Source organism: Macaca fascicularis, chromosome 3, assembly GCF_037993035.2.
Source record: "Macaca fascicularis isolate 582-1 chromosome 3, T2T-MFA8v1.1".
Lineage (NCBI taxonomy): Eukaryota > Metazoa > Chordata > Mammalia > Primates > Cercopithecidae > Macaca > Macaca fascicularis.
The window spans coordinates 52,090,935-52,106,387 of record NC_088377.1 but is presented as its reverse complement, the minus strand read 5'-3'; the positions used below and the strand labels follow the sequence as shown (position 1 = coordinate 52,106,387).

The 15,453-nt window shown below is 47.4% G+C and overlaps 1 protein-coding gene across 11 annotated transcripts in view; it reads right to left on the bottom strand.

The window, feature by feature from the left end:
- Positions 1 to 5,970: 5,970 nt before the first annotated feature.
- HIP1 (huntingtin interacting protein 1) overlaps positions 5,971 to 15,453 on the bottom strand; it is a 206,890-nt gene continuing 197,407 nt past the window's right edge. For 4 of the 11 annotated variants that reach the window (XM_045389667.3, XM_074034671.1, XM_074034673.1 and 1 more), the window contains 4 exons: positions 14,868 to 14,991; positions 13,929 to 13,990; positions 9,300 to 9,408; positions 5,971 to 8,522 (listed from right to left, as the gene is read on the bottom strand). In XM_045389667.3, the coding sequence (XP_045245602.2) occupies positions 8,470 to 8,522; positions 9,300 to 9,408; positions 13,929 to 13,990; positions 14,868 to 14,991 (348 nt within the window). In that variant the 3' untranslated portion in view covers positions 5,971 to 8,469. The remainder of the gene's footprint in view (positions 8,523 to 9,299; positions 9,409 to 13,928; positions 13,991 to 14,867; positions 14,992 to 15,453) is intronic. The other 7 variants (XM_045389666.3, XM_045389668.3, XM_045389669.3 and 4 more) reach the window with 2 other exon arrangements.

Here is a 15,453-nt window from a genome sequence, read left to right as displayed (position 1 = left end):
TTTAGTAGAGGTGGGGGGGGGTTTCTCCACGTTGGTCAGGCTGGTCTTGAACTCCTGACCTCAGGTGATCCGCCTGCCTTGGCCTCCCAAAGGGCTGAGATTACAGGCGTGAGCCACCGTGCCTGGCCTTGGTTATTTTAAATACAGAAAATCCTCAAGGCTTCATTATAGACCCTTTTCTTTTCTTGTACTCTTTCCTATTGTTATGGCTTTAGGTACCATTCAATTCCCATGACCTCTGACTTCTGAGTTAAACTTTGCATCTTCATGAGAATGTTTCAAAGGCAACTCAGCTGAGGCCAGGTTTGGTAGCTCACACCTAAAATTCCAGCACTTTGGGAGGCAGAGGCAGGATGATTGCTTGAGGCCAGGATCTGGAGGTTGCAGTGAGCTATGACTGGGCCACTGCACTCCAGCCTGGGTGACAGCGGAAGATCTCTTGTCCCAGCCTTTAAAAAAAAAAAAAAAAGGCAATTCAGGCTGGGCGTGGTGGCTCATGCCTACAATCTCAGTACTTTGGGAGGCCAAGGTGGGAGGATCACTTGAGGTCAGGAATTCGAAGCCAGCTTGGCCAACATGGTGAAACCTGGTCTCTACTAAAAATACAAAAAATTAGCCGAGTGTGGTGGTGGGCGCTTGTAATGCCAACTCCTAGGAGGCTGAGGCAGAATTGCTTGAACCCTGGAGGTGAAGGTTGCAGTGAGCTGAGATTTTGCCACTATACTCCAACCTGGGTGACAGAGCGAGACTCTGTCTCAAAAAAAAAAAAAAAAAAAGGCAATTTGCCGAGCCTGACCTTCTTCCAGGTAGATGGCGCCACTAATTTCACAATCCAGAAACCCAGGACCCCTCCCTAAAAGCTCCTTCCCTAGCCCCGCTCTATGTAACCCAAAGCCTGTCTGTCCATGTCCATTTTACCTGCCATGTGTCTCTTTGGCCTGCCATTTCTCCTGTCTCTCCTGCCACTACCCTGTCTCACATGCCATCACCCTTTGCCTGGACTATGACAATAGCTTCCTTGTTGGCTTTCCCCATCTACTCTGGCTCCATGCCACTCTGTCCTCCATACTGCAACCAGAATGGTCTTTTCATAATGCAAATCTCATCATGTCGCCCCTTTGCCTAAAGCCAATCAGCCGCTTTCCATTGTCTGCACAATTGAGTAGAACTTTTATTTTTTATTTTTTTGAGAGGGAGGCTTGCTCCGTTGCCCGGGTTGGAGTGCAGTGGCATGATCTTGGCTGCCTGCAACCTCTGCCTCCCAGGTTCAAGCGATTCTCGTGCCTCAGCCTCCCGAGTAGCTGGGATTACAGGTGTCTGCTGCCACACCCAGCTAATTTTTGTATTTTTAGTAGAGATGGGGTTTCACCATGTTGGCCAGGCCAGTCTCGAACTCCTGACCTCAAGTGATCCTCCGCGTTGGCCTCCCAAAGTGCTGGGATTACAGGCATGAGCCACTGTGCCCAGCCTAGTAGAGCTTTTAAAGGATAGTTCAAGATGCTTTTTTTTGGCGGTTTTTTTAAGACAACGTCTGGCTCTGTCACCCAGGCTGGAGTATGCAGTGGTGCCATCATAGCTCACTGCAACCTCTGCCTCCTGGGCTCAAGCAATCCTCCTGCCTCAGTCTCCCAAGTACCTGGGAATACAGACACGTGCCACCACACCCAGTTAATTTTTTGTATTTTTTGCAGTGATAGGGTTTCTCCATGTTGCCCAGGCTGGTCTTGAATTCTTGGACTCAAGGGATCCACCTGCTTGGGCCTCCTAAAGTGCTGGGATTACAGGCATGAGCCACCTTGCCTGGCCTATGCTTTAAATGGAGCAGGCTCACCTTGGCATTCTGCCACTGGGAGCAGAAAAGACCAGCTGCAGGCCAGTGTCCCCATCTTTGGTATTTATCCAGATCACCTTCCCACTGAGCAAGGTGATCCCACTGGTTCTTTGATCTCCTTAGAGATGCTAGCTTCTGATTACCTGCCTCATTCTCTCCTTACGTGATGAGTCATTTGGGCCAATTTTCCTGCTTTCCAAGCCCAGCCTTTCCCGATCTGTGTATCCCCTGTAGGTCCCCTGGCTTAACACACTGGCAGTATTAGGTTGCAGCCAATTGTGCTGTGGAAAGGTCGCTCTGCAGCCCAGCCCGGCTCTGTTAGCTCCCTCTGTCAATCCTCTGCTAGCTGTGACTGGCTTGCTCTGAGTCCCTTTATGACCAGTAGCTTCTGTCTCTGAGCAGAATTGGTCACATCTCATTTTAAGGTAACAGGTTAATTTGCATCTCAAGGGTGCAGAGGGAGGAGCCACAGCCTGAACCCCCAGATTTTATGAGACCTGATCTATATGATAGTTTTTTTTTTATTATTATTAGTATATATTTTTATACAGGGTCTCTGTCACCCAGGCTGGAGTGCAGTAGCATAATCATGGCTTATTCCTCGACCTCCCCAGGGGCTCACATGATTCTCCCATCTCACCCTCCCTAGAAGCTGGGGCTACAAGTGCACACCACCATGCCCAGCATTTTTTTTTTTTGTATTTTTTTTTTATAGAGACAGGGTTTTGTCATGTTGCCCAGGCTGGTCTCAAACGCCTTGCCTCAAGTGATCCTCCCACCTCGGCCTCCCAAAGTGCTGGGATTACAGGCATGAGCCACCGCACCCGGCCTTATTTTTTTTTTTTTAAGAGACAGGGTCTTGTTCTGTTGCCCAGGGTGGAGTACAATGGTGTGATCACTGCAGCCTCAACCTTCTGGACTGAAGTGATCCTCCTGACTCAGCCTCACAAGTAGCTGAGACTATAGGCATATGCTACAACGCCCAGTTAATTTTGTTGTTGATGGGGTCTTGCTATGTTGCCCAGGCTGCTCTTAAACTCCTGTACTCAAGTGATCCTCCCACCACAGCCTCCCAAAGTGCTGGGACTACAGGCATGAGCCACCATGTCCAGTGTCAAACTAGTATTTCTTTTTTTTCCCCTTTTTGTGAAGAACAGCATCTCACTATATTGTCCAGACAGGTCTCCTAACTCCTGGGCTCAAGCTATCCTCCTGCCTCTGCCTCCCTAAGAGCTGGGATTATGGGTATGAGCCACCACACCCGGCTCAAACTAATATTTCTAAGACACATTCCCAGAGGTGTGGGGCTAAGTGGATTCCATGAACCCCAGCATACAAATGCAGGCTTCTCACTGGAACCTATACCTCAGAGCCACGCTGGCCGGTCAATCACCACCATGCTCCATTGCCAGGCGGAAATATTTATTTGAAAAATTGAAAACACAGATGCAATGTATTATACAAAGAAAGGTCTTAATACCATAATAAAAGTATTGTTGGAGGGAAACAGAAGCCAGTGGCCACCTGCCCTGGGAAGGTAGGCACTCAGTGAAAAATGAAATTCATTTCAAGGAACTACCCTACTGGAAACCCGGGGGAAAGGGTAAACACAGAAGAGAAGAAAAACAAACCCAACCCTACCCCTGCAAACCGAAATGTGAAAGAGTTTGTTATCAGTTTGAGACAATTGCATTATCACCAAGATGTAACCGAACCCCCCTCGGTTTGCCCCTGTGAGTGGTAATCAGTTTCATTTAGGGCCTTCAAACCTGAGGTAGTTGAGGGTCACCTGAAAGACATGTCTGGAAAAATCTACTCTCAGAATCGAACCCAACAGCATTGAATTGTTTCCTGTTGCTTTGGCTCCTGACAACACCACGGTGTGGTGCTGATCTTGTGTTTGGTCTGGACCTGGGAGAGGAAGGAATTTGGCAGCAAACAGCCGGCCTGGTTTGCTGCGTCGATGGCTGGCAGGTCCGTGGTGGTGTTTTTCTATGCTACAGGTGGTACCGTCTCTGGAGGACAAGGATGGCAGAGAGAGGGCAAAGCCAGTTTGCTTGGAAAGCCAATGTTGGAACTGGAGGCTTTCCCTGGCAGGACTTCCAGAGATTTGGAAAGGTGGTAGAAGGTAGCAAGATACTGACCAGTTATTAAAGACCAGGGTCAAGTGGAGCCAGGAGACCCCTCTAGACTAAGGAGCTAAGAGAGAGCTTCCAGGTGCAAGCTGAGAACTAGCTCCTCCACAGGGTCGAGGGACCAAAGCCAACTAATCTGACCAGAGCGACATGTACCTGTGATCCCCGTGTTACCTGGTGGCAGAAACCTTGGTGTCTGACTTGGTAGCTGGGACAGTTCCAAGAAAAGTTGCTCTAGACAGTGGTTCTTCCAGTCACTGGGTTAGAGGGACCCATATTCTGGTGGGATTTTAGGGGTACTGCTATGGACGGCCGCATCAGCAAACAATCTAAACTAGTCTCATTGAAACTCCTTGCTCAGATATAAAATAACCCTGCCAAGGTGGCTCTTCTCTTCTGTTTCTTTCTCTCTCTCTCTCTTTTTTTTTTTTTTGAGACAGAGTCTCACTCTGTCACCCAGGCTGCAGTACAGCCGTGTGATCTTGGCTCACTGCAACCTCCGTCCTCCAGGTTCAAGCAATTCTCCTGCCTCTGCCTCCCCAGTAGCTGGGATTACAGGTGCCCACCACCACACCCGACTAATTTTTGTATTTTTAGTAGAGACGGGGTTTCACCATGGTGGCCAGGCTAGTATTGAACTCCTGACCTCAGGTGATCCACCCACCCCTGCCTCCCAAAGTGTTGGGATTACAGGAGTGAGGCACCACGTCCGGCCTCTTTCTCTTATGTAAACAAACATCTTTTCTCTAGAGGTCTTAGGGCACTGTCTTACAAACTTAAGTAACAGATGCTGTTTTTCAACTTCTTATTGATCCTAAGCCATTATTTTGTTGCTCTCTCATCTTGTCATGACCCATTTACACTCACCCGAGACTTGTCACTAGTGATGCTCAGTGACTCATTTAAAAGGCTGGCAGGTTCATTTTTAGCTTTAAGATGTGATTCCCGTTTTAATCCAAGGTGTGTCACTAAATACCTCTTCATCTTCATTTTTAGAAGAGTCACAATAGGAAAATTTGATTTTGTCTAGAGAATGGGGTAGCCGTTCTAATCTGAGCTATTATTATTATTATTTTTTTTTTTTATTTTGAGACGGAGTCTCGCTCTGTCGCCCAGGCTGGAGTGCAGTGGCCAGATCTCAGCTCACTGCAAGCTCCGCCTCCCGGGTTTACACCATTCTCCTGCCTCAGCCTCCCGAGTAGCTGGGACTACAGGCGCCCACCACCTCGCCCGGCTAGTTTTTTGGATTTTTTAGTAGAGACGGGGTTTCACCGTGTTAGCCAGGATGGTCTCGATCTCCTGACCTCGTGATCCGCCCGTCTCGGCCTCCCAAAGTGCTGGGATTACAGGCTTGAGCCACCGCGCCCGGCCTAATCTGAGCTATTATGAAAGTAATTATGTGACATCTGACAGTTACTTCCTCATGTGACACTGACTTAGCCTCTGCTTCTGTTTAAGTGCTTTCTTAACTGTTATGACTCAGGTAAGTCGACGAAGGTTTTAAACATTTCTGTGGCTTTAAAAACAAACAATTTTTTGTTTGTTTTTAAAGAGATGGAGTCTTGCTCTGTCACTCAGGCTGGAGTGCAGTGGTGCAATCACGGCTCATTGCAGCCTCAAACTCCTGGGCTGGGCTCGGACAGAGAATCTTTTTTTTTTTTTGTGACAGGGTCTCACTCCGTCACCCAGGCTGGAGTGCAGTGGCACAGTCAGGGCTGACTGCAGCCTCAACTTCCCAAGCTCAAGCAATTCTCCCACCTCAGCTCCCCAACTAGCCGAGACTACAGGCATGTGCACCATCATACCCGGCTAATTTTGTTTTTGAATTTTAGTAGAGACGAGGTCTCGCTATGATGCCCAGCCTGGTCTCAAACTCCTGAGCTCAAGCAATCCTCCCGCCTTGGCCTCCTAAAGTGCTGGGATTACAGGCGTGAGCCACTGTGCTCAGCTGGGCAGAGAATCTTAATTTGATCCAGTACACTAGACTTTTTGCCCCATTTGTAATTTGTTTTTTTTGGTTTTTTTGGAGACGGAGTTTTGCTCTTGTTGCCCAGGCTGGAGTACAATGGCGTGATCTCAGCTCACTGCAACCTCTGCCTCCGGGGTTCAGGAGATTCTCCTGTCTCAGCCTCCTGAGTAGCTGGGATTACAGGCACCCGCCACTATGCTTGGCTAATTTTTGGTATTTTTAGTAGAGACGGGGTTTCACCACATTAGCCAGGCTGGTCTCGAACTCCTGACCTCAGGTGATCCACCTGCCTTGGCCTCTCAAAGTGCTGGGATTACAGGCGTGAGCCACGGGTACAGTGGTGCCCGGCCACCCCATTGGTAATTTGAAACGTATGAGTTGGAATGGCTGAGATCTAGAAGTGAGGACTAGCTACTTTTGGAAATGTTGACCCGCATCAAGAACACACTGATTGGTTTAGTTGCCACAACTGGGACAGGGAAGCCATGCACCATTCCTTCTGAGCCTTGAATAAAAAAAAAATACTAAGCAGAAAGCAGCATTCAACACAAGACTGCCCAATTTCTGGTGCTGATACTTCCTTAGCCCAGTATGGAGGTCACACCTCTGAGTATGGTCATCCGAGGTCCTGGGAGAGAGTTTTTTGAATGTCCCACTTAGAAAATGCACAGAGAGGGAGTTGGGGAGGGGGGTGGGCTAGGGAGATGGGGGTTGGTTCACAGTGATCAAACAGAAGTCTCACAACCCGTCATGTAGCAAAACCTAGCAATGTTCTGTTGGGGCAGATCCTGGGAAGTGCATGATGGCTACCACCAATGAGTTGCTATAGATAAAGAAGGAAGACGCTGTTTTTCCAAGATCAGAAGGTCACTTAAATGCTGGGGTCCATCTAGAACAGGAAAAGTGCTGTTGGGCTGCCCATCCCTGGCAAACTGTTCATGTGCCCTCTGTCCTCATCCTGTCCACAGGGCAGCGAGAGCCTGGGGCATATGGCTGAAAGGAGTTAGAGCCGCTGGCTCTGTCCTTTCTCGTTTTCTCTGACTCAAGAGCTCTGAATGATCTCCTTGCTTTGGGATCCAAGTCAGTAACAGTCCAGCACCTTGGCCTTGCTTCTGATTCTTGAAGGCTGATGTAGCCGGGCAGAAAGATGAGCCTTGCTATAGTCACACCTGAAGTCCTGATTGCTCCAAGCATCTCTTTGTAGGCTGTTGCTGCTTAAGGGAGGTTAGTAATAAATACTAAGGGTAGCAAACCAAGTATAGAGTTCTTTCCTGTTGGGAGCAATTGCGTCTGATCTTCCGGGTTTGTCAATTGCGTAGAAGGTGGAACGATCTTTTTATTCAAGAGGATGCCAAGGCAGACGTCTGCAGAAAGGAGTTGGGAATCGCTCCCACGCTCCCTCTCTGGGCCAAGGGAGATGGCCCACTTGACACAGACCGTTCATGGACAGTTCATTCCGGCGGGGAAGTAGTGTTGATCTCACCAGTTCCATTCAAGCATGTGATAAAAATTTTTGAGCCTGGTCACAGGAACTCCTAAGAAACGTGTCCTGTGAAGACCTGGGCTGTGTGAACCCTCTTGTCCCTCTTTCTGTTGTCTTCTCCCTTGTGAAGGTGGACAGAGGCTTTCCGCTGGGGTTCAGCTTTAGGAGGGAAAGGCACTCACTCCTTCTGCCTTTTGAGGAAAGCTGTCACTCAGCAGCTCCGCCTGACCCTGGAGCATGGACTGGGTGGGCCAGCACTTGCTCAGCGTGGAGGCGGAGGTGGAGCACCGAGAGGCCTGGACAGCACCATCGCCGGAGCTGCCACAGTGGGGGGCCCTGGAGACTCAGCTCCAGGTGTGTGCCCTTTGGGAGAGTTGGCTATGTGAGTGAAACTTAAAAAAAAAAAAATACAACCAAAAAACCCAACCAACCACCATAAGAAGCAGTGGAAATCCATGGCACTGCCCAAAGAAGGGGAGAATGGCCTTGGCATTCACAGCCAGGACACTCCTGCTGTCCTTCTGACTGTGCAGATTTCAGGGTAGTGTCCTGGTTTGGAATCCATCAGCCCTCTGATGCTCACAAGTTTGTGCAAATGATGAAACTGAAAAGACTGAGAAGAAAACAGAAAAGAAAAGGCGTAAGATCTTCCCTCTCCAAGCTGTCAACGAACAACAAGCAGCCCCTCTATTAAGGATACCCATTGTTGTGGGGGTCAAATAGTCAGCAGGACTGGATGGAAGTCCTCTCTGTTGAGTGGCCCTATCCCCCACCACCCCTCTTTGCACCTAGGCTTGCTCATGGGCAGCACTGGCCAGCCTGGATGCTAACTAGGGAGGCGGGGAAAGAACAGAGATGACCATGAGTCCAAACAGAAAGGGTGTCGCTATGGAGGGAGTCTTTGGAAGTGTCATGCAGGTCCTCGGCATTGGGTAATGGCAGTGGTGTGGCTGCCCCTGGGACTCCAAGGATTTGGCCTGTGGCTGGGGAAATGACACACACGAGATAGGTAATAAGGATTTACACTGACATATGGGGTATCGGTTTGGCTCTATTCTTTTTCGGTTACCGCTTCTTGCAGTGTAGGTGGAGATGCCTCTGTTCCTAAAAGACAATGATAATTTATGTTGCAAAGCACTTCATGCATGCATACACTCACTTAACCAAAAAACCTGCCACCATGGGGGCTCAAAAATACATTATAATTATAACCATGGTGTAATCACCTAGTCCCCGAGTTTGGTGTCTAGGAATGACTAGGATCTGTCTATGGTTGGTGCCCAGAGTCTGTCAAATCCCATAACAGTCAACAATCTTGGTTGTGATCAAGTTGACTGCTTTCGACATGCAGACAGCAACATATAGACTCAAGGTGATGGATGGCAAGTCTCTGGGCTGGCAGGCTGAATGTGACTCCATGCCACTCCGTTTCTCAGCACCTGATCCCTTCTATCCTTTGGCAATTGTTGCCCTTCACTGGCTCTAGATAGTCAGAATCTTGTAATTCACTTGTCCCTGTCTGCCAGATCTCCACTGACCACTATTCTTTCGTTTTTCAACTCTCTGCTGGCCAGAAACTAAATTCCCAGGGAGTTAGCAAGGCTAGCTGGGCCTGGGAGGGAATGGCAGTGAATGAGTTATGATCAATGTTTAGGTCTTAAAAGGTGACAACAAAAGCTTTTAATTCACCATAATTTCACCCAGAGTTAGACTTAAAGGTTATTTACAACAGAAGAGAAAATAGGTTCCATGAGGAGAGAAGAGAAGGAAGAAGCCACTGATCTGGTGGGTTCCTTGTTCTGTTCCATTCTAGGGGAAGGCCCTGTCACACAGCTTCCCCTCCCTGCTGTGGGTTAGTGCCCGTCCTTGGAGTCAGCTCACCTTCTTCCCAGCCCTCAGCAACACCAGCAAGCTCGTAGTGCTTTTTCCGAAGCTCTCCCAGTTTTTGACGCTCCTTCTGCAATTCATTTTCTAGCTCTAGCACCCTAACCTGTAAGGAAAGTGAGTGGGATTTTCTTTTGATCAGCTCTCTGAGATTTAATTTTTATGTATATTTTTTATAGAGATGGGGTCTTGCTCTGCTGCCCAGGCTGGTAGTGAACTCCTGGCCTCAGGAGATCCTCCTGTCTTGGCCTCCCAAAGTGCTGAGATTACAGGCATGAAACACCATGCCCAGCCTACATCTATCTTATTTTGATTACCCCCTTTCTGCTGCATTGTGAATTCCTCTTCTTCTGCATTATTCACCCTGTTTCCATACTTTATCTAGTCCTCAATTTCTGTTCTCTTTTTGCTCTAATTTTTCCATTCTCCGATTCATTTATCTATCCCAGTAGCTCTTATGTTTTACTCACTGTGATCCTCTACTGGAAGTGAATGATGCTTTACAAATACCTAAATGGGAGGTGGGCTTATCTTCTGTTGCTCTGATAAATCACTATCTAAAAACAACTTTAATGTTTAGCCTAACTGTATGGTGAGTGCCAATCTAGTTGTAAACCTTCTTCAATTCCAGTTCCCTGGAAACCCAGGTAGGAACCAAGTATGATGGTTCTGATATCTTTCAGGTATTTGTGCAACTTAGGCTTATTACTGCTACAGGAAAAAGCATGGACAGTCTTACTAAAGGAAAAGGTGATCTTGCCTAGCTCTACTTCTCATTAATGTAATTTATTTTATTTCTTAATTCAAGGAATATTTGCTGGCCAGGCACAGTGGTTCATGCCTGTAATCCCAGCACTTTGGGAGGTCAACGTGGGTGGATCATTTGAGGTCAGGAGTTTAAGACTAGCCTGACCAACATGATGAAACCCCATCTCTACTAAAAATATACAAAATTAGCCAGGTGTGGTGGTGCATGCCTGTAATCCCAGCAACTTGGGAAGTTGAGGCAGGAGAATTGCTTGAACCCAGGAGGCAGAGATTGCAGTGAGCCAAGATCACACCATTGCACTCCAGCCTGGGCAACAAGAGCAAAATTCCATCTCAAAAAAAAAAAAAAAAAAAAAAAAAAGGAATATTTGCTGAGCACTGATCATGTCCCTGCTTACCTTATAGAGGGAAAAGACAAATGAAGGAGAAAGATCAGATTGCAAAGAAATGACACAGGGAAGTGTAATAAAGCCTAAGAATAGTCAGCCAGGTCTAGTCTCAGAAAGTCATTTTTCAGCTTTTGTGGCCTTAAGAGCTCAGCTGCCTGGAGACCTGGAGAATAATATTCCAGGCAGAAGAAACAGCCAGAGCAAAGGCTCTAAAGCAAGACAGATCTGGAGGTGTTGGGAGAAGGAAGGAAGTTGTATATGAGACATATGATAGAGGGGTAGGGTTGCAGGATGAAGTTGAGAACCAGGCAAGGATCATTTTTCACCCAGGCTCATGACCTGATGAGGAGCTTGGATGTTGTACATGCAATGAAAAGCCACTGGGAGGATTTAAGCAGAGAGGGGACATCCTGAGATTTACATTTCTAAACTATCACATGGGGAATGAATGGACTGTAGAGGGTCAAGAGTAGAAGCAACTAGACCCAGTGAAGTGGTTCCTTTTTTGTTTTGAAACAACTTTTTATTATGGAAAAAGTAAAACATCTACAGAGGGACGGAGACTAGCAGAGTGACCTCACTGTGCTCTTCACCCAGCTCCACCAACTAACTAACCATATGACCAGACTTGCCTCTGCAATGCTCTTTGCTATTCTCCCCACCACCTGATCGTGCCATGGGATTATTATTATCATTATTTTTAGAGACAGGGTCTCACTCTGTCACACAGGCTGGAGTGCAAGAGTGTGATCACAGCTCCCTGAAGCCTCAAACTCCTGGATTCAAGTGATCCTCCTGCTTCAGCCTCCAGACTAGCTGGGACTGCAGGCATGTGTCCCAGCTAATTTTTAATTTCTATGTAGAGATGGGGTCTCTCTATGTTGCCCAGGCTTGTCTTGAACTCCTGGCCAAGCAATCCTCCCAACTTGGCCTTCCAAAGTACTGGGATGATAAGCATGAGCCACTGCACCCAGCCTACCACAGGATTATTTTAAAATGACTATTCATATAACATTAAAGGTAAGTTGCTTTTGCAGTGGTTCAGGAGACAGAGAATGGTGGCTTAGGTTACAGCAGGAAGATGGAAAGAAGTGGAAAGATTAAGCTTTTGTTTTGTGATTTAGCGTTAACAGGCCTTGCAGATGGATTGGATGTGGAGGGTGAGGGAAAGAGAGGAATCAAGGATGACTGTTTGTGGCTCAGCACCCAGTAGGCGGTGGGGGTGTCATTTACTGAGATGAAATAAACAAGGGGAGGGACAGAGTGGGGTGTGAGGGACACCAACAGGCCTGTTTTGGACATCAGTTACGTTTGAGATACTTATAGGGCATTAGTGGGGAGCTATCAAGAAGGCTGCTGGATAAGTATGGGGCTCAAGGAGAAGATCTAAGCTGTGGAGAAGATTTTGGAATTTATCCACATATAGGTGGTATTTAAGTCAAGAGGGGATGGGTGCAGTAGCTCACGCCTGTAATTTCAGCACTTTGGGAGACCGAGGCAGGTGTATCACCTGAGGTCAGGAGTTTGAGACCAGCCTGGCCAACATGGTGAAACCCTGTCTCTACTAAAAATACAAAAATTAGCTGGGTGTGGTGGTGGGTGCCTGTAATTCCAGTTACTTGGGAGGCTGAGGTGGAAGAATTGTTTGAACCTGGGAGGCGGAGGTTGCAGTCAGCCAAGATTGCATCACTGCACTCCAACCTGGGCAACACACTGAGACTCTGTCTCAAAAAAATAATAATAATAAAAATAAAGTCAAGAGGGACCGAGTGAGACTGCTAAGCAGAAGTCCCTTCAGTATTCAGACAGAAATTTGGCTTTGCTGGTGATCTGTGTCTTTTCCTAAAGATGCTGAGCCAGGTGCAGTGGCTCATGGTTATAATTCCAACACTTTGGGAGGCTCAGGTGGGAGAACTGCTTGAGCCCAGAAGTTCAAGACCAGCTTAGGCAACATAGTGAGACCCCCATCTCTACAAAAAATAAAGAAAGAGGCTGGGTGCAGTGGTTCACACCTGTAATCCTAGTACATTGAGAGGCTGAGGTGGGCAGATTGCCTGAGGTCAGGAGTTCGAGACCAGCCTGGCCAACATGGTGAAACCTCATCTCTACTAAAAATACAAAAATTAGCCGGGCGTGATGGTGCATGTCTGTAATCCCAGCTACTTCCGAGGCTGAGGTGGGACCATCGCTTGAACCTGGAAGGCGGAGGTCGCAGTGAGCCAAGATCATGCCACTGTACTCACTCCAGTCTGGGCGACAGAGCAAGACTCAGTCTCAAAAAAAAAGAAAGAAAGAAAGAAAAATTAGCTGGGCATGGTGGTGTGCAACTGTAGTCCCAGCTACTCAGGAGGCTGAGTTGGGAGGATCTGCCTGAGCCCAGGAGTTCAAGTCTGCAGTGAGATGTGATGGCACCACTGCACTCCAGCCTGAGGAACAGAGTAAGGCCCTGACTCAAAAAAAGAAAAAAAATTGCTGAGTGACACATCTTGGAGTACTTTAACAATTCCAATTTGAAATTCACCCCAAGACTGATGACCAATAATTCTAGAAAAATGATATCAATTTTTTTAAAGGATCTTGCTGATACCTATTTTGCATCGTATGACTTTATAGAACAACAGAGAGAAATAATGGCATTGCCTTTGATGAGTTAAAAGGATTTTCTCTTTTAAAACTAAAGGTCATACGCAAATAATTCATACCAGAAGTCTAAAACAATGTTTATAGTAAGACTATTAAGTTTGTGGATACTAAGAGATCCTGGATAACATTTAGAGGAATGTTAGTCCAAGACTAGTGGGCAAGAGTTAAGAGTCTGATCTTGGCTGGGTGTGGTGGCTCACGCCTGTAATCCCAACACTTTGGGAGGCTGAGGCAGGAGGATTGTGTGAGGCCAGGAGTTGAGACCAGCCTAGGCAACATAGTGAGACCCTGTCTTTACTTTATTTAAGGAAAAAAGAAAATGGCTGGTGGCTCACACCTGTAATCCCAGCACTTTGGAAGGCCCAGGTGGGCAGATCACAAGGTCAGGAGTTCAAGATCAGCCTGGCCAGCATGGTGAAACCCTATCTCTATTAAAAATAAAAAATTAGCTGGGCATGATGACACATGTCTATAATCCCAGCTACTTGGGAGGCTGAGGTAGAAGAATCGCTTGAACCTGGGAGGTGGGGAGTGAGGTGAGCCGAGATCATGCCATTGCATTCCAGCCTGGGTGACATGAGACGACTCCGTCTCAAAAAACACAAAATAACAAAAGAACAAAAAAACAAGGATTCTGATCTTCACTAATAACCTCCACCTCCACTGTTTCTTCCGGCATGATTTACATTCAGTCTTGGGTTAGTAGGTGCACCTGTGTTCATTTCCACTCAGGTCTCTCTCCCTCTGCCTTTTCTCCACGGGAACAATATTTAGAGTCCATGTCTAGGCAATAGAGGCTATCTAGACTTAGCGATGGAGCTCTCACCTGGGAATCCATCTCTTGGCGTTTGATCTGTGTCAGCGTCATGCTTGAGAAGTCCATGTTGTCTGCAAGGATGGAAACAAGAAGATCTTATCAAATTTTACCCTGCCTGACTGGCACCTGAGAGGTGGACAATGCCAACGCTCTGTGGAAACACCTGGTTTGCCATTTGTCAACACTGCATGAAAGTAACTGAGGGGGCTGGACATGGTGGCTCACTCCTGTAATCCTAGCTCTTTGGGAGGCTGAGGTGGGTGGATCACGAGGTCAGGAGTTCAAGACCAGCCTGGTCAACATAGTGAAACCCTGTCTTTACTAAAAATACAAAAATTAGCCAGGTGCAGTGGTGGGCGCCTGTAATCCCAGCTATTTGGGAGGCTGAGGCAGGAGAATCACTTGAATCTAAGAGCGGAGGTTACAGTGAGCCAAGATTGCACCATTGCACTCCAGCCTGGGCGACAAGAGCAAGATTCCGTCTCAAAAAAAAAAAAAAAAAAGGCAGGGAACAGTGGCACAGTGGCTCACACCTATAATTCCGGCAAACTTTGGGAGGCCAAGGTGGGGTGGATCACCTGAGGCGAGGAGTTCGAGACCAGCCTTGGCCAACATGGTGAAGCCCCGTCTCTACTAAAAATACAAAAATTAGCGGGCGCAGTGGCGGCGCCTGTAATCCCAGCTACTCGGGAGGCTGAGGCAGGAGAATCGTGTGAACCAGGGAGGTGGAGGTTGCAGTGAGCAGAGATCGTACCACTGCACTCCAGTCTGGGTGACAGAGTGAGACCCTGTCTCAAAAACAGAAATAAAGAAAAAATAAAATAAAAAGATGAAAAATATGAAAGAATTTAGACACAGTCCTGTGGGATTTGGTTGGGATCACAGGGAATGATGCAGAGAAGAGCTCAAGGATGCAAGATAAGAAAAGGGTCCCTTTGGAAAGGCTACCTGTCTCTTCAATCTGTGATTTGCCGGAAATGGTTGAGGCCACGACGCCGGCAGTGGCCTGGTTCACTCCCCGAGAGGCCTGCTGCAGCTGGGCTAGGTTGGGGCTGTCCTTATCAGCTTTCACCTACCAGGACAAAGCGGATTTAGGTTCACACAACACCTAGAGCAAGAAGGACTGAATCAAATAATTGCTCTGATGGTTCTTAGCAAACATATGTGGGCCAAACGGCAATCACCAATCAGCTTCTCAAAACCTGCTGCCTACAGTCAGCTCCTGACATTATCTATCATCTGAAAAATTATTCCTGGCTTCTTTGCTTGGTGGCTCCCAAACTCTAAGCATTATCACTTATTTCGACAGTGTACCCAGTTGTAGAAATCAATCTGGGATGACAAGAAATAAGGGCAAATAAAGAACACTGAGATACTGTGAAACTCTTCAAAGGATTTTGAGCACCCGGTTTACATGAGAATTAGTTGGGGGCATCGATAGTATTGAGTCAAAAAAATTTTTTTTTGTTTTTTGAGATAGAGTTTCGCTCTTGTTGCCCAGGCTGCGTGATCTCAGCTCACTGCAACCTCCGCC